Source organism: Takifugu rubripes, unplaced genomic scaffold (genome assembly GCF_901000725.2).
Source record: "Takifugu rubripes unplaced genomic scaffold, fTakRub1.2, whole genome shotgun sequence".
NCBI lineage: Eukaryota > Metazoa > Chordata > Actinopteri > Tetraodontiformes > Tetraodontidae > Takifugu > Takifugu rubripes.
The window spans coordinates 276,646-295,000 of NW_021821637.1; the positions used below are offsets into that span (position 1 = coordinate 276,646).

At 54.3% G+C, this 18,355-nt stretch overlaps 1 protein-coding gene across 9 annotated transcripts in view; it reads right to left on the bottom strand.

Annotated features, from left to right (window-relative positions):
• The window catches only part of LOC101066314 (leucine-rich repeat serine/threonine-protein kinase 1-like), a 30,575-nt gene continuing 12,220 nt past the window's right edge, over nt 1–18,355 (bottom strand). For 8 of the 9 annotated variants that reach the window (XM_029832259.1, XM_029832258.1, XM_029832257.1 and 5 more), the window contains 27 exons: nt 16,961–17,031; nt 16,661–16,790; nt 16,005–16,117; nt 15,327–15,538; nt 15,057–15,221; nt 14,591–14,763; nt 14,300–14,420; nt 14,049–14,208; nt 13,735–13,913; nt 13,485–13,582; nt 13,140–13,311; nt 12,864–13,033; nt 12,601–12,740; nt 12,189–12,429; nt 11,856–12,025; nt 11,574–11,777; nt 11,356–11,495; nt 11,114–11,251; nt 9,362–9,556; nt 8,796–8,947; nt 8,432–8,549; nt 8,210–8,326; nt 7,906–8,103; nt 7,612–7,826; nt 5,928–6,374; nt 5,430–5,531; nt 1–580 (listed from right to left, as the gene is read on the bottom strand). In XM_029832259.1, the coding sequence (XP_029688119.1) occupies nt 403–580; nt 5,430–5,531; nt 5,928–6,374; nt 7,612–7,826; nt 7,906–8,103; nt 8,210–8,326; nt 8,432–8,549; nt 8,796–8,947; nt 9,362–9,556; nt 11,114–11,251; nt 11,356–11,495; nt 11,574–11,777; nt 11,856–12,025; nt 12,189–12,429; nt 12,601–12,740; nt 12,864–13,033; nt 13,140–13,311; nt 13,485–13,582; nt 13,735–13,913; nt 14,049–14,208; nt 14,300–14,420; nt 14,591–14,763; nt 15,057–15,221; nt 15,327–15,538; nt 16,005–16,117; nt 16,661–16,790; nt 16,961–17,031 (4,519 nt within the window). In that variant the 3' untranslated portion in view covers nt 1–402. The remainder of the gene's footprint in view (nt 581–5,429; nt 5,532–5,927; nt 6,375–7,611; nt 7,827–7,905; nt 8,104–8,209; nt 8,327–8,431; nt 8,550–8,795; nt 8,948–9,361; nt 9,557–11,113; nt 11,252–11,355; nt 11,496–11,573; nt 11,778–11,855; nt 12,026–12,188; nt 12,430–12,600; nt 12,741–12,863; nt 13,034–13,139; nt 13,312–13,484; nt 13,583–13,734; nt 13,914–14,048; nt 14,209–14,299; nt 14,421–14,590; nt 14,764–15,056; nt 15,222–15,326; nt 15,539–16,004; nt 16,118–16,660; nt 16,791–16,960; nt 17,032–18,355) is intronic. The other variant, XM_029832264.1, reaches the window with a different exon arrangement.

Consider the following 18,355-nt stretch of genomic DNA (forward strand, 5'->3'; position numbering starts at 1 on the left):
TGGGACTGCTTTAAGACATTTTATTGTCAATTCAAGCAGTTCCACGAGACACAAATGTCTCACACCCTCATCAAAATTAACATGATGCAATAAAAAAAACCCACATAATTACAAACTGAACACTGCTGAAATAGGCAACTTGTCTCCCCCTTCTGGCAGTGGGGGGAATTACAGCAGCTTTATCCAGGTGAGTTCCACAGGTGCCCTACAGCCACCACTGAGACCTCTGGCTGAGCTCTGAGGATGCAGGTTGGTCTTCTGTCCTCTCACTCCTGCCTGCTGGGACGTCCATCACCTCCTGTCCTGCCTGCTGGGACGTCCATCACCACCTGTCCTGCCTGCTGGGACGTCCATCACCTCCTGTCCAGCCTGATAGTTCTTCAAGGCCAGTGAGGTCAGCAGCTACCTTCTCTTCCTCATGTCGGCCTCCAGACGAGCCAACTCCTCGTAGGACTTGTAGAAGACGTCCAGCTCCTGGCTGCCCCAGCCCCTCCACACACACAGGCTCCACTCCATGTTTGTTGTAAGAAAACCACAGACAACGGTGTCATTTGTCACCACAGCTGCCTCCTCCAGGTTCCTACGGAAAGAGGAGGACAAGAAAGGAGAGCGTCACCCTCTCTGTGGAGCATCAGGACGTCATCTCCTACTTCAGAGTAAACACAGTGGAGGAGTGAAGGGAATGTTGTGTTTGTATCTGGGAGACAGACCAGCTCTCAACCAGCTTGGAAGGTTGTTCCAGGACTGGTTCTGATCCAGCCCTGGTGTTTCACCACGTTCTAGGACCTACAGCTGCACTGGAGCTGAAGCTTGGATCAGAGAGTGAGAGGGTGAAAGAATGAGAGGGTGAGAGAGAGAGTGGGGGGTGAGAGAGTAAGAGAGCCAATGCCTCAAAGCATCTGAGGGAAAACAAGAACTAGGATGATTGGATGGATGATGGATGGGTGGATGGATGAGGGGTGGGTGGATGGATGGATGATGGATGGGTGATGGATGGTTGTTGGATGGATGGATGGATGCATGGGTGGGTGGATGGATGATGGGTGGGTGGATGGATGGATGATGGGTGAGTGGATGGATGGGTGGGCGGATGGATGGATGATGGGTGAGTGGATGGATGGATGGGTGGGCGGATGGATGGATGATGGGTGAGTGGATGGATGCATGGTTGGTTGGATGGATGTGGGATGGATGGATGATGGGTGTGTGGATGGATGGATGATGGATGGATGGATGATGGGTGGGTGGATGGTGGATGGATGGATGATGGATGGATGGATGATGGGTGGGTGGATGGTGGGTGGGTGGATGGATGGATGATGGGTGGGTGGATGGATGCATGGTTGGTTGGATGGATGTGGGATGGATGGATGATGGGTGTGTGGATGGATGATGGGTGGGTGGGTGGATGGATGGATGATGGGTGTGTGGATGGATGGATGATGGGTGGGTGGATGGGTGGATGGATGATGGGTGTGTGGATGGATGGATGATGGGTGGGTGGATGGGTGGATGGATGATGGGTGTGTGGATGGATGATGGGTGGGTGGATGGATGGATGGATGATGGGTGTGTGGATGGATGGATGGGTGGATGGATGATGGGTGTGTGGATGGATGATGGGTGGGTGGATGGATGGATGGATGATGGGTGTGTGGATGGATGGATGATGGGTGTGTGGATGGATGGATGATGGGTGTGTGGATGGATGGATGGGTGGATGGATGATGGGTGTGTGGATGGATGATGGGTGGGTGGGTGGATGGATGGATGATGGGTGTGTGGATGGATGGATGATGGGTGGGTGGATGGGTGGATGGATGATGGGTGTGTGGATGGATGGATGGGTGGATGGATGATGGGTGTGTGGATGGATGATGGGTGTGTGGATGGATGGATGGGTGGATGGATGATGGGTGTGTGGATGGATGGATGATGGGTGTGTGGATGGATGGATGATGGGTGTGTGGATGGATGGATGATGGATGGGTGGATGGATGATGGGTGTGTGGATGGATGGATAATGGGTGTGTGGATGGATGGATGATGGGTGTGTGGATGGATGGATGATGGGTGTGTGGATGGATGGATGATGGGTGTGTGGATGGATGGATGGGTGGATGGATGATGGGTGTGTGGATGGATGGATGGGTGGGTGGATGAGGGGTGGGTGGATGGATGATGGGTGGGTGGATGAGGGGTGTGTGGATGGATGGATGATGGGTGGGTGGGTGGATGGATGGATGGATGGGTGGGTGGGTGGATGGATGGATGGATGATGGATGATGGGTGTGTGGATGGATGGATGATGGGTGGGTGTGTGGATGGATGGATGATGGGTGGGTGGATGGATGGATGGATGGATGATGGGTGGGTGGATGGATGGATGATGGATGGGTGGATGGATGAGGGGTGGGTGGATGGATGATGGGTGGGTGGATGAGGGGGTGTGGATGGATGGATGATGGGTGGGTGGGTGGATGGATGGATGGATGGATGGGTGGGTGGGCGGATGGATGGATGGATGATGGGTGGGTGGATGGATGATGGATGGATGGATGATGGGTGGGTGGATGGATGAGGGGTGGGTGGATGGATGATGGGTGGGTGGATGGATGGATAATGGATGGATGATGGGTGGGTGGATGGATGGATAATGGATGGATGATGGATGATGGGTGGGTGGATGGATGGATGATGGGTGGGTGGATGGATGAGGGGTGGGTGGATGGATGATGGATGGGTGGATGGATGATGGGTGGGTGGATGGATGAGGGGTGTGTGGATGGATGATGGGTGGGTGGATGGATGGATAATGGATGGATGATGGATGGATAGATGGATGGATGATGGGTGTGTGGATGGATGGATGGATGGATGATGGGTGGGTGGATGGATGGATGATGGGTGGGTGGATGGATGAGGGATGGGTGTGTGGATGGATGGATGGATGAATGGATGATGGGTGGGTGGATGGATGGATGATGGGTGGGTGGATGGATGATGGATGGATGGATGATGGGTGGGTGGATGGATGATGGGTGTGTGGATGGATGATGGGTGTGTGGATGGATGATGGGTGGGTGGATGGATGGATAATGGATGGATGATGGGTGTGTGGATGGATGGGTGGATGGATGGGTGGGTGGATGGATGATGGGTGGGTGGATGGATGGATAATGGATGGATGATGGGTGGATGGATGGGTGGATGGATGATGGGTGTGTGGATGGATGATGGGTGGGTGGATGGATGGATAATGGATGGATGATGGGTGTGTGGATGGATGGGTGGATGGATGGGTGGGTGGATGGATGATGGGTGTGTGGATGGATGGGTGGATGGATGGATAATGGATGGATGATGGGTGTGTGGATGGATGGGTGGATGGATGGATAATGGATGGATGATGGGTGTGTGGATGGATGGGTGGATGGATGGGTGTGTGGATGGATGGGTGGATGGATGATGGGTGTGTGGATGGATGATGGGTGGGTGGATGGATGGATGATGGGTGTGTGGATGGATGGTGGGTGGGTGGATGGATGGATGATGGGTGTGTGGATGGATGATGGGTGGGTGGATGGATGGATAATGGATGGATGATGGGTGGGTGGGTGGATGGATGATGGGTGTGTGGATGGATGATGGGTGGGTGGATGGATGATGGATGGATGGATGATGGGTGGGTGGATGGATGATGGGTGGGTGGGTGGATGGATGATGGGTGGGTGGATGGATGGATGGATGATGGGTGGGTGGATGGATGATGGGTGGATGGATGGATGATGGATGGGTGGATGGATGCATGGTTGGTTGGATGGATGGAGGTCCACATGTTGGTGTGTGAGACGGTCGTCCTGTGGGACAGGAAGTGACCCGGCAGGGGTTGTGGCCCCGCCCCCTGACCTGGTGACCTGTTCCAGGTGCAGCGTGTAATAACGGCTCATTTAGAGCCTTTATTGGCTGCTGCTAACAGGCCAGGATCTGAGGACTCCAGGGTGGAAGACCTGCTGGCTCAGCTGCATCAGTCAGGGAGAGGTGAGTGGACCCACCAGAACCAGTGACCAGAACCAGAACCAGTAACCAGACCCAGAACCAGTAACCAGAACCAGTAACCAGAAACCAGTAACTAGTAACCAGTGACCAGAACCAGTAACCAGAACCAGTAACCAGACCCAGAACCAGTAACCCCAGCACTATTCATTCACCCAATATCCATCCATCACCCATCCATCCATCCATCATCCATCCATCCATCAAACATCCATCCATCCACCCCTCATCCATCCATCACCCACTCATCCATCCAGCATCCATTCATCCACCCATCCATCCATCCCTCATCCATCCATCACCCACTCATCCATCCAGCATCCATTCATCCACCCATCCATCCATCCATCCATCCATCATCCACCCAACATCCAGCCACCCATCCATCATCCACCCAACATTCACCCATCCATCCATCCATCATCCACCCAACATTCACCCATCCATCCATCCATCCATCCACCCACCCATCATCCACCCAACATTCACCCATCCATCCATCCATCCATCCACCCACCCATCATCCACCCAACATTCACCCATCCATCCATCCATCCACCCCTCATCCATCCATCACCCACTCATCCATCCATCCATCCCTCATCCACCCATCCATCATCCATCCATCCACCCCTCATCCACCCATCCATCCATCCACCCCTCATCCATCCATCACCCACTCATCCATCCATCCATCCCTCATCCACCCATCCATCATCCATCCATCCACCCCTCATCCATCCATCCATCATCCATCCATTCATCATCCACCCATCCATCCAACATCCAGCCACCCATCCATCATCCACCCAACATTCACCCATCCATCCACCCCTCATCCACCCATCCATCCATCATCCACCCATCCATCCAACATCCAGCCACCCATCCATCATCCACCCAACATTCACCCATCCATCCACCCCTCATCCACCCATCCATCATCCATCCATCCATCATCCACCCATCCATCCATCCATCCACCCACCCATCCATCCCTCATCCACCCATCATCCATCCATCCATCCATCCATCCATCCATCCACCCATCCATCCATCCATCCACCCACCCATCATCCATCCATCCATCCATCCATCCATCCATCCATCCAGCCACCCATCCATCATCCACCCATCCATCCATCCATCCCTCATCCATCCATCCCTCATCCACCCATCATCCATCCATCCATCCCTCCATAAACATTAATTAAATAGCCTTTAATCCTCCCAATGATGAAATGAATATTGTGAAAGCAGAAGAAAACATTCATTCACAGAGGAGATGAATCTCTAGAGGTTCCAGGAAAGACTAATGTTCCAGCTGTGTCTTTGATCTGATCTCCAGGAGGTCACCAGGTCACCAGACTCACCCCAGGTCAGCCCAGCTGGGAGGGTGGAGGACGGCAATGACGCGTCCCCTCAGCTGACTGGAACAGGACTGTGTTTCTATGACGATCACGTCTCCTCCACGCCTGCACACACACACACCAACATCACTGAACCTTACAACATTAAAACTGCTGTGTTGTGTTGTGTTGTGTTGTGTTGTGCTGTGCTGTGTTGTGTTGTGCTGTGTTGTGTTGTGCTGTGCTGTGTTGTGTTGCGTTGTGCTGTGCTGCGTTGTGCTGTGCTGTGTTGTGTTGTGTTGTGTTGTGCTGTGCTGTGTTGTGTTGCGTTGCGTTGCGTTGCGTTGTGTTGTGTTGTGTTGTGCTGTGTTGCGTTGTGTTGTGTTGTGTTGTGTTGTGCTGTGTTGTGTTGTGCTGTGCTGTGTTGTGTTGCGTTGTGTTGTGTTGTGTTGTGTTGTGTTGTGTTGTGTTGTGTTGCGTTGCGTTGTGTTGTGTTGTGTTGTGCTGTGTTGCGTTGCGTACCTGGGGATCCACACGGTTCTGTTCACTGACAGAACCGTCAGGGCCTGCAGCTGAGCAGAGGGGGTCTGGTCGGTGCTGTCAGGGTCCTGCGGAGGTTCCTGGGCGGGGACGCCCGTCTGGTCGGGCTTCCCGCCCGCGTCCTGCTGGTCTGTTGGAAGCGGGACGCTGCTGCGGCTGACCGGTGAGCCCAGTTCTGAGGTACTGGTGGAGTCGGACCCAGGCGGCTCCAGGGAGCCCTGGGATGATATGGAGCAGTAGTCCGTTAGCGAGTCCTGGTGCTGGATCATCTGAGTTCCGGCGTCCTTGTTGTACACCATCTCCACTTCTCCGCTCTTCCAGTATTCCAGCTTCTCTTCCTGCTCCGCGCCCTCCAGGGCAGCGGCCGTCGCCGTGGAAACCCCCCGCTGAATGGTGAAGACATCCCGGAGAGGGTTGCTGTCTCCACAGCTGCAACAGTGACACAGCGTCAGGGTTAGAGGAGGACAGAGGAGGACAGTGGGTGGACAGAGGAGGACAGAGGAGAACAGAGGAGGATAGAGGAGGACAGTGGGTGGATGGAGGAGGACAGAAGAGGACAGAGGAGGACAGTGGGTGGACAGAGGAGGACAGTGGGTGGATGGAGGAGGACAGAAGAGGACAGAAGAGGACAGAGGAGGATAGAGGAGGACAGAGGGTGGACAGAGGAGAACAGAGGAGGATAGAGGAGGACAGAAGAGGACAGTGGGTGGACAGAGGAGGACAGAGGAGGATAGAGGAGGACAGAGGGTGGACAGAGGAGAACAGAGGAGGACAGAGGAGGATAGAGGAGGACAGAAGAGGACAGAGGAGGATAGAGGAGGACAGAGGGTGGACAGAGGAGAACAGAGGAGGATAGAGGAGGATAGAGGAGGACAGAGGAGGACAGAGGAGGACAGTGGGTGGACGGAGGAGGATAGAGGAGGACAGAGGAGGACAGAAGAGGACAGAGGAGGACAGTGGGTGGACAGAGGAGGACAGAGGAGGATAGAGGAGGACAGAGGAGGACAGTGGGTGGACAGAGGAGGACAGAGGAGGACAGTGGGTGGACAGAGGAGGATAGAGGAGGACAGAGGGTGGACAGAGGAGGACAGTGGGTGGACAGAGGAGGATAGAGGAGGACAGAAGAGGACAGAGGGTGGACAGAGGAGGACAGAAGAGGACAGAGGACAGAAAAAGACAGTGGGTGGACAGAGGGTGGACAGTGGAGGACAGAGGGTGGACAGAGGAGGACAGTGGAGCAGTGGGTGGGCAGAGGAGGACAGTGGAGGACAGAGGGTGGACAGAGGAGGACAGTGGACAGAGGAGGACAGAGGGTGGACAGAGGAGGACAGAGGAGCAGTGGGTGGGCAGAAGAGGACAGAGGAGAACAGAGGAGGACAGAGGGTGGACAGAGGAGGACAGAGGGTGGACAGAGGAGGACAGAGGAGGACAGAGGGTGGACAGAGGAGGACAGAGGGTGGACAGAGGAGAACAGAGGAGGACAGTGGGTGGACAGAGGAGGACAGAGGGTGGACAGAGGAGGACAGAGGAGGACAGAGGGTGGACAGAGGAGGACAGAGGGTGGACAGAGGAGGACAGTGGAGCAGTGGGTGGGCAGAGGAGGACAGAGGAGCAGTGGGTGGACAGAGGAGGACAGAGGAGGACAATGGGTGGACTGGCGGCTCACCAGTACTGGGCACACAGCTGGTAGGACGCAGCGTGGTAGAGCAGCAGCATGTTGGCGTGGTCATCCAGCATCCAGACCGCCTCCTCTTCCCACGCACAAAAGCTGGTCGTCATGGATACAACGGAGGACGGGGGCACGTACGGATCCAGCCTACGGACCACACGGAGGCTCCAGCAGTCGAGGACCAGCACCCCGGGACCGTTGGAGAACCACAGCTGATGAGCACAGGGAGAGGAGGCGAAGGTGGGCATGAAGGACGCCAGCTGGCCTCGTGCTGAACACCTGCCTGCTCACCTGAGAGCCGCTGCCCACCAGAACCATGCACCTCACTGGGTACGGGTTCTGTCTGGGATCCGAGTCCTTCAGACCGAACATCGTCTTGTTGAGGGTGTGAGAACACAGGTAGGCTTCGCCCTCCACAGGAAGTCCGTCCAGCAGGCTGTAGACCGCCACCAGCCCGTCAGACATGCCTGCAAACACCCGAGCCGGGTTCTGGAGGAGCCAGGGAGGAAAGGTCCGTTGGCTGGTTCCGTAGCGTGTGAGCAAGAATCTATATTAAATAACAGTGACCCTAGACACCGGCGTGTGTGTGTGTCACCTGTTCTCGCTCTGGGACAGGACAGAGGCAGGTGATGATGGCGGGACAGGAGAAGAGCTTCTGAGGCTGGCTCAGGGGACACATGTCCTTCAGACTGTAGATGAACACTTCCTGGTCCTGCCACACAGACACACACCTCATCAGAGAGGTGGAAGACGGCGGAGCTATCCGCTTATCGGGTCACCTGGAGACAACACGTAACCATGACAACGTGAGACCGACCTCAGTGGTCATCCACAGAGTGTTTCCCATCTTCATCTGGCAGCTGATGCGACTGCCTGGACACGAGATCCTCTTCACCTCCATGTTGCCCTTCTCCACGTTGACAATACTGTAGTTCCTACACACACACACACACACACACACACATTACTCATCACTCCAGACCTCTCTGGCTGTGAGTGTGTGTGTGTGTGTGTGTGTGCACATGTTAAAATAAAGATTCTTAGAACTGTTATTGGAAACACTGGGATAAACTGGACAGATCTATTTTACATTCAACGATAAAATATTTGCCCCCCCAAGACACACACACGCACACGCACACACACACACACACACACACACACACACACACAGAACAAACCTGCTGTCCTTGTCACCGCTCCAGAACACGGCGCTGTAGCCCTGCAGAGGGGACAAGAAGAGCTGGGCGTGGCTGTCACAGGACAGGACATATCTGAGGGAGGGGAAACCGGGCTGCTGCATCTGCCTCAGACACTGGAGGGCCACTGGTCTCTGTGGTCACACACACACACACACACACACACACAAGGATCAAATGTTCATTTCCTGTTCCCAGCTCCAGGTGTGTCCCAGCTGATCGGGCTTTAAACCGACTGAAACCAGGACGACCACGTGGACCCGAGCAGCACGATGACGACTGAAGAGCACATTACGGAGAGAAAACAAGCTTTTAACGAACAAAATCAGAAAGTCCAGGATCAGGAAATAACATCTCTGACCCACAAAGTAGTGAAAAGGACTCGGGGATGTTGAAGGAGCCCTGAGCGGCCCCGTCGAGGGAGCGCACAGTTCGAAGCGTTGGCGGTCGTTGACGACCACAAAGGTCGTGACCACGAGGCAGGAAGCAGCTGTCTGATGCTATTTGAGTGATCTGGAAGGACAAGGTCAGAGAGGAGAGGCCCCCACCTTCTCAGGCTTGGTATCCCAACATTCGGTCAGCAAGGTCTGGAGACAGCAGAACTGGACTTCTTCTGGGCTGCCTAGCAACGGTCGGATGCCTTTGGAGAGTTTCTTAGCTATCTGGAGCTGGTGGTGTCCCAGTGAAGGCCTCCTTCCTGTCAGCAACTCGTACAGCAACATGCCATAGGAGAACATGTCCACCTACAGAACAAAGAGCACCCACTCAGGAAGGGGGGACTCTCTGGACCCAGCATCTTCAGGGGTCTCCACCCAGCTGCTCCTGGTGCCTCCTCAAACACTCTCAGCTTTAGTGGAGCCACAATCCAACACTAATGTCAACAACAGACACATTTAGGACCAGACAAGGTTCTAGGAACAACTAGTAGCTGCTTAACTAACGTAAACCAGCACTTCAGGCCCTGACAGTCGCTCATTATAGCGAAGCTCGGTGGAGATCAGTGAAGCTTTGAGCCATCATCAAGGATGACTCCCACACACGTGACTTCAGGTGGGAAATGTTCCTTCATGGACCCACAGAACCACACAACTGTGTCCGTCCTGATCCTCTACCCTGGAAACGCAGGTTTACTCTTCATCAGGAGAGAATTTCCACTCTGCCCTCATTCTGTCTGGTGGGTAATTATTTATGGGAAGCATTGTTTTGGAGGAGTGACGGGCTTAAATGCAGGATGTCAAAGTCAAAAGTGTCTCTTTGTGTTCTGGACTGCTGGTTCTGGAGGGTTAGGGTGAACTTTAGGACAGTGACTGATAAAGTGGCGTCCTGGTTCCTGTGTCCTCCAGGCCAGCTGAAGCAGGCGGAGGCTCTAAATATTTGCATTCTTGCACAGTGGAAAGTTTTAAAGTGAAAGAACCTTTCAGTCATGGCTCTAACGGTTCTGACCCGAATTAGCTGTGGGTCAGCATTAAACTGGGCCATTATAAGCCTGTTTTCATCTGCACTGGGAACTGTGGTGAGGGTGAGACAGAGCTGGGAACTGTGGTGAGGGTGAGACGGAGCTCACTGGGAACTGTGGTGAGGGTGAGACAGAGCTGGGAACTGTGGTGAGGGTGAGACAGAGCTGGGAACTGTGGTGAGACAGAGCTGGGAACTGTGGTGAGGGTGAGACGGGGCTCACTGGGAACTGTGGTGAGGGTGAGACAGAGCTGGGAACTGTGGTGAGGGTGAGACAGAGCTGGGAACTGTGGTGAGGGTGAGACAGAGCTGGGAACTGTGGTGAGGGTGAGACAGAGCTGGGAACTGTGGTGAGGGTGAGACGGGGCTCACTGGGAACTGTGGTGAGGGTGAGACGGAGCTCACTGGGAACTGTGGTGAGGGTGAGACTGGGCTCACTGGGAACTGTGGTGAGGGTGAGACGGAGCTCACTGGGAACTGTGGTGAGGGTGAGACGGAGCTCAGTGGGAACTGTGGTGAGGGTGAGACAGAGCTGGGAACTGTGGTGAGGGTGAGACGGGGCTCACTGGGAACTGTGGTGAGGGTGAGACGGGGCTCACTGGGAACTGTGGTGAGGGTGAGACAACATCCATGGAGGGCAGCAGCTGTAAATCCTCAGCTGGGACATGTGAAATGAACTCTTCCCACAGTGTGGACTGAACCATCTCCAGCACTAACAGGTCCCAACATCTGCATCATGTGACCGCGCATCACATGACAGTGACCACATGTTTGACCCTTTAGTTGTATACACTGGCATATTCCTCGCGCACGTGTGCATCCATCTCGCTGCTGAGGATCTGTACCTTCTCATCATAAACGATGCCGGGTCGGACCTCCGGAGCCTGGTAGCCCGGTGTTCCCTCCACCCCCAGCACGCCCTCGTGGAAGGACTGTCTGGAGATGCCGTAGTCGGACAGCTTGATGTTGACCACATCCCGCTCCTACAAAAGAGTTTCCTTGGTGTGAAGGACTGAAGCAGCTGTATGTTTAATCCAGTCACGTGGTTCCAAACGTGCTCTGAACCTCCTACAGGTTACATACGCACCTCCAGCGACCACACCAGGATATTGTCTGATTTGAGGTCACAGAAGATGATGCTCTTCCTGTGCAGATAAGCCAGTCCTGCTGCAATCTGATAGGCCACTTTGAAGGTCATCATGTGGCCGAGGGGCACGTAGCCGCGACCTGCAACCGTGACACAAGAGCCGCGCTTTGACCGACACCGAAGCCCGTCGAGCTGCGAAAGGGCGCCGCGCCACCTACCTCTGCCTTTGCGCTTCTCCTCCAGAACCGTGTTGAGGCTCCCCAGGGGGGCCAACTGGAGGGCGAAGCAGAGCGGGTGGATGTTGATGCCCACCAGGTAGACGATGCAGGGGTGCTGCAGGGAGCGCAGCATGCTGGCCTCCTGCCGGAACTCCGTGAAGCTGCGGTGAGCATCGGCGGAGCGCAGGTGTCTGACCATGGTGTCTGGGACAGAAAGGAGACACCGTGCTGGGAGGACCCGCCGGGGCAGCTGGGGTAACAAGGGGCAACAGGGGTCTTTACCTGCGTCGCTGCTGGCCGGCTGCTTCTGACACTTCTTGAAGTGGAAGCGTTTGATGGCCACGGGGCAGCGACGGTAGCGAGCCCGGTAGATGACGGTCCCACTGCCTCCCTGGCCCAGGATGTGACTCTCCTCCTCAGAGTACTCCAGCTGGGCCCTCTCCAGAAACAACCTAACACACACACACACAGGCATTACAAGAACTTTAAACAACACTTGACATTATTTAGTAAAAATAATCAAATCTGTCACGAAAAACAACCCCTCTAGAATGTGGTCCAGGCAGTTTGAACGCTCCCAAATAAGATGCGATTCCTTTAAATGTGAGACGTTACCGTGCAGGGAAGTCAGTCATGAAGAGTTCAGGGACCAGCTCCTGGAGCAGGACTGGTTTCTCCACGTGTTGAGGGCAGCTGATGTGTTCGTTCTCCACTGCAGCCAGCACGCAGTCCTCCATGTTAAAGTAGTGGACCTCAGCTTTATCTGCTGGACTCTGAGGGCCGAGGGAGGCGCAGAGGGGACAAGGAGCGTACTGCTCCACCAGCAGGCTCCCGTCACTTTCACTGGCTGTCAGAGCTTCAACACACAGACAGGAAGTTCCTGAACTTTGGCTTCGACACGTCAGAATATAAATGATTCAGTGGGCCACAGGTCTTGACCCTGGCCTCAGAAGATGTGAGGATTTCAAGCCTAATGAGTGAAATCACAACAGATTATTCAGGGTGGTCCACGGAGCCGTGCACTGACCAGGGAACCACTGCTCAATCAGGCTGTGAACGTGGTCGGTGATGAACGCCATGGCGGAGAAATCTCTCATGTCGGACTGGCAGATGATCTTGATGCCTCCGCTCTTCTTCCTCCTCCAGCTGATATCTGACGACTCCACACTGGAAAAAAAAAGATCCCACACACGCCGCCAGGTCAGTTCTCGGGGAATCGCTGCCGCGGCCTCCCCGTCAGTGTTTGAGCACACGTGCACGCGAGCGTGTGCACCCTTTGATTGTGCAGACCTCAGGTAGCCCCCCTGAAAGGTGACCAGCAGCCCCTCCTTCCAGTAGATGGTCTGGTTGCGCCGGACTCTGAAGGTGCTGCAGCGGTTCCTCTGCTGAGTTCCAGCGAAGGTGTATAGTGCAGAGTGACTGTTGCGGGGGTTCTTAGTGTTCCTCTTGGGTTCAAACGACTGCACACACACACACACACACACACACACACACACACACACACAGGCTCAGGTGAGGACATGTGGGGAAGCTGCTCGGTGCAGCAGGTGAAGCCAGAGGAACCACCTGCAGGTCCATCTCCTTGAGGCTGATGAGCATCCGGGCAATGAAGCGCTCCCAGAACCCGGCAGGAACAAAGCTCATCTTTATTAGTCGCTGTAGTGTGTTGTTGGTCTGCTGGCGGAAGCCGTGGATGTCCACAGCTGGTTTGTAAGGGAGAAGGTGCGGCAACAAATAACTGTGAACAGTGGAAGGAGAACATGGGAAATCACTACTGGGTTTCCAGAACCAAGAGAGATCATTGTAGACTGTTTCTGTCAGTCAGAACAACCGATAGAACTTTGTAGACGCAGCAAAGCTCGGGAGCTACGCTAGTCCTGGATGCCACAGGACCTACAGACAGACAGTTACCTGTCGTTGGCCACCGGGAGCGCGATCTCAAACTTGGCTAGAAACTGGAAGTACTGCTCCTCGTTCTGCTGAGTGAAGCCCGTTCCTACCAGCAGCATCTGAAATGAGGAAGTCATCAAAAGGGTTCTTAACTGTCCGATCAGGCTGCCACACGCTGGGCTAGAACCAGGTCAGTCACAACCATCCCAGTATGGCTTTAGATCAGCTTAGAGGAAGAACCCAAAGCAAGGGTCTTCAGCATCAAACCCACTCTCAGGTCCTCAGCTTGGATGACTCCGTTTCTGGCCACAGCTCGAGATGACTTGAGATGCATGATCCTCTCCAGGCATTCAGACAGCCAGACGGGACACAGGAAGTAGAGGGTGCACAGGCCGTGACTGGTGTCGGGGAAGTGCAGCAGAGCTCCGGTCTCTATCAAGAAGCTGATGGCTGGTGATGGAGAGACGAGCAGAGACGAGCAGAGACATGAAGGGCAGGTGGACACGGGGACACCATAGAAAAATACACATCTCTCCCCAAGCAGGGTGGTTCCTGCGGCTAGCAGCAATGAGCTAGTCACTGTACCAGTCTGCAGGTCCTCGTAGCCTCTGATGTCACTTCCTGGGTCTTGTTCAACAAGGGTCTGGAGCTGGGACTCAGTGATGTACTGGACCTCCCCCTGAGCTGCCCGCCTCTGCTTCTCCGCCAGCACGGCTTTCTGAAGCGTCAGGTAGCTCCTGGGGATCTGATAGTCAGAGTTTCAGCCCTCATTTAAACATTTCCATCTGACCAGAATGTAAAGGACGCATCTCCAGCCGTGGCCGGTCCCGACTCACCAGTCTGCCCAGCAGCTTGTTGCCAAATACGGAGCTGCTGCTGTCCTTCATGGAGAGAGCCACCTGGTAGATCAGCTTCTTCAGCCCATCCACCCCCTCTAAGGTCTTACAGGACACTTCACTGGCAACACACACGCACACACACACGTTTACGCCTAATATTGTTGGGCTGTTCCGTTCCCACCGAGCTGGGAAACTAAACTAACACATAGCTTTTTAAAGAATGAGGTTTAAACCCCAGCGTGTGTGGTCTCCAGGGCTTTATCCATGAGAAGAGTGAGGAGCGCTTACTGCAGATGTTTCCAGGTGATGTCCGGGTACCCAGAGGCTCGGGCACCCGACGGGGATCGGCACAGAGCAAAGATGTGAGCCCTGAGGGTGGCCAGTCTCTCGGTGCGAAAGTTGGTGTCGATGAGGTCCAAATGAGTCCCCACAATCACCACGGCAGAGTTTGGAGCTCTGGCCTTCAGGTCAGAGAGAAAAGGCGCCCTTTACGATGCGTTCAAGGGAATCGGACACAGCAGTGCTGGACGGGGAGGGGACGGGTACGTCCACACGCCCCCCACCAGAGGACTCCGACACACGTTCAGAGCGTCTGTCGGGTCTCCTCACCGCAGAAACTACCGTCCACGGGTAGTTAACGGGGAGATCAGCTGGTTTTACACCAGTTTTAATCCAAAACGTTTCTGGTCAAGCAAAAACGGCTGTTTTCACGAGTGTTGATGGTGTGAACGTGGCAGATACTCCGACGCTTCACCTCTATGTTGAGCAGCCATGTCTGCAGGTTGCTCACAGCCTCCTGTCCCAGAGCCAGGTTCCAGATCACCACGTACAGGGCTTTGTCCGTGAAGAAGCACTGGTTGACCGTGGACATGCTGGCGGGACCGCCGATGTCCCACACGCTGAAGGTCACCGAATCCTTCTGTGAGAGGCAGGAGACAACCTGTGTTATGACTAGATGATGGAGGAAAACACCAGCCAAGTTCCTCAGTTCATGCTGCACGTGCGAGTCTTGGGTTGTGCTGACGTTTTTGCCTCCGTTGGGGTTGTCCAGCTCCCAGGTGGAGGTGCGGATGCTGCACTCGGCCGGGGTGAAGGGAGCGGCCTTGCCTGTCTGCAGGACCTCCAGCAGGGCGGTCTTGCCCTGCCTCGGGGGGCCGATCACCAACATCTTCAGCAGTCTGAAGTGCTCCGCCTTTCGAAGCTGAGCCCGGAGGAAAGCCAGGATAGAAATGGAACCTTGTAGAACACAGAACAAGGAGCAGACGATTCAACAATTACTGCAGAATCTGTTGGATTGTTTGGTTGCATTTATTCCTCAGTGTTTGGAGCAGCAGGTTCTGGAGCTCTTCTCCACCAACAGGAGCTGGAATCATTGGGCCCAGCCCTCCGCTCCCCAGAACCTGGTTCAGGGTTCTATAAGGACCCTCTCCATTTTAATGTATTTGAATTAAAGATTAAACTGTCGATGATGAAAGAATTGACTCAAGTTTGAAAACAGACAACTTTATAGAGAAATAAATGAGGTCAACAGTATAGAAATGCTATATAGAAATAATGGACTCTAAAAATAACATTCTGCTAGTGTCTAAAGGTAATAAATGGATCGCCCTCGTCCTCAGCGTGTTCTGACATCAGCTACTCAAGTCTACTTTTCCTTGGTAGGATAATGAGACATTTTAAAGCCCGTTAGGACATTTGATACCTTCTTTCCTGATGTCCTGGGGGACATTTGTGACGGGGAGGTTTTCAATGTCCAGCTGCCACAGGTTGGAGAGCTGGGCCAGCTCAGCCGGAAGCTCCCGAATCCCAGAATTACTGTGGGGACCAGAACCAACAACACAGACAGACAAGAAGGTTCTGTTAGCCCCAACCGCAGCAAAGTCCAAGATAAACGTCTCCCGTGCTGGAGACTATTGGGTGGAACATCTGGACTTAAATAGAAGGGATCTGCTGCTAATGGAAGGAGGTCGCTGTTGGCAACAGCAGCAGATGTGAATCCTTAAAACAGCTGCCAACAGCTGGATTAGGCCCGATTTCATACCAGGCAAAGGTTCCCAAGAACTGCAATCATATGGTAGCAGACGTGGGGGGGGAGGGGGGGGTTGTAGAGTCAATGCATTTCTCCATTTATTTTTCTTTCTAACCAGTTAAACTGACATTATTATCATGTTAATTTAACTGGAAGATGCAGGAGATGAATACTACAGTAAAACCCTTTAAATATGTGTCCGATCTTACTTAAAGGGAAGCCAGAGACGGTGCTGTACACCTGCGGTCTGGTCCTAAACACGTCGGGACGGATCAGCGCGTGAGGAAGGAGGCGCATTAGGAGCCGAGAGGCTAGAGAAGGACACTAACTTGGAGAGGTAGAGCTCGGTCAGGCTGTGCAGGCCACACACCGACTGAGGAACAGAGTCCAGCTGGTTGTCGTTCAGGTGAAGCACTTCCAGCGAGTCCCGTAGAATGGCGGGGAACTCTATGGAACAGGCTGCAGAAGCACAGCAGAGAACAGGTGTTACTCCACATGAGGTGAGGGGAGACCGGCAGCTTCAAAGACCCTGAAGATTCAGCTAAACCATCACAGGGGCACTGAAAACATAAGGATCCGATGAAGATGCTGGAGACCTAGAAACGGCCACGTTTCAGAGGGTTCGGTACCTGGATCGGGGTCCCTCCTGCTGCGTGTCGTCAGAAAGGCCAGCCTCCTGGTTTTAGGCACCTCCTGGGTTCTAGAGGAGAGTCTGACATGAAGCGAGCAAGCCAAGAAATGTTGCATCTTGTTTGTGATTGCGCCAGAATCCTCTGGAGCTGAACCATCTGTGTGGGCTCAGGATGAGGCTCGGCTGGGACCTGGCCCATCTCAAGGTTCTGACGGCCCACCTCACACCCACATGGCCCACAGAGCCTAGAGTAATCTACACATCAGGTAGGGGGACCGCCCCGGACAAAGGGTGATCTTTCTTTAGAGCTTTAAAACCAGTTGGTGTCTGATGATGTTGGGATCCTGCTCCAGAGGAGACCTGGTCCCCCCTCAGCTTGAACCTGGTCTGGGCTCCATGGGGAGCAGGTTACCAGCTGAGCTGATGCAGGAAGGATTCTAGTGAGAGGCAGGAAGGAACAAGGCCAGTAAGAGGCTTAAAAGCGAGTCAAACTCGTCTTCTAGGAGGTTCAGGCCATCCAGGAATTGGAGGAGCAGCGTGATGGAATGAGAGTCTTTCTTTTTAGAGGCAGGTAAATCTGTGTATCGTCTGCATAGTCCTGGCGGCTACACTGGGCTTCTGAAGCACGGAGCCCAGATGGGCCTAGAACCGAGCCCTGTGGGACTCCACACAAGAGAGCAATGGAGGCAGACTCATGGTCATCAAGGCAGACACAAAAAGATCTGAACCAGTCTAGAGCTGAGTCCCTAATACCCAACCGGTGCCCCAGGTGGACCACACCAGCAGCAGCAGAACCACTTCGTGGACGATCCAGACCAGGTTTAAGAACCAAAGGTGGCACCAGCACAGGTGTCCAGGACCTTTGAGAGACCAACAGTGAGGGGTCTGGACAGGACCTGTAGTTACAGTCCTGCTGGTAGTTACAGCCCTGCTGGTAGTTACAGCCCCGTTGGTTGTTACAGCCCCGTTGGTTGTTACAGCCCCGTTGGTAGTTACAGCCCCGCTGGTAGTTACAGTCCTGCTGGTAGTTACAGTCCTGCTGGTAGTTACAGTCCTGCTGGTAGTTACAGCCCCGTTGGTAGTTACAGCCCCGCTGGTAGTCACAGCCCCGCTGGTAGTTACAGTCCTGCTGGTAGTTACAGCCCTGTTGGTAGTTACAGTCCTGCTGGTAGTTACAGCCCCGCTGGTAGTCACAGCCCCGCTGGTAGTTACAGTCCCGCTGGTAGTTACAGCCCCGCTGGTAGTCACAGCCCCGCTGGTAGTCACAGCCCCGCTGGTAGTTACAGTCCTGTTGGTAGTTACAGTCCCGCTGGTAGTTACAGCCCCGTTGGTAGTTACAGCCCCGTTGGTAGTCACAGCCCCGCTGGTAGTTACAGTCCTGCTGGTAGTTACA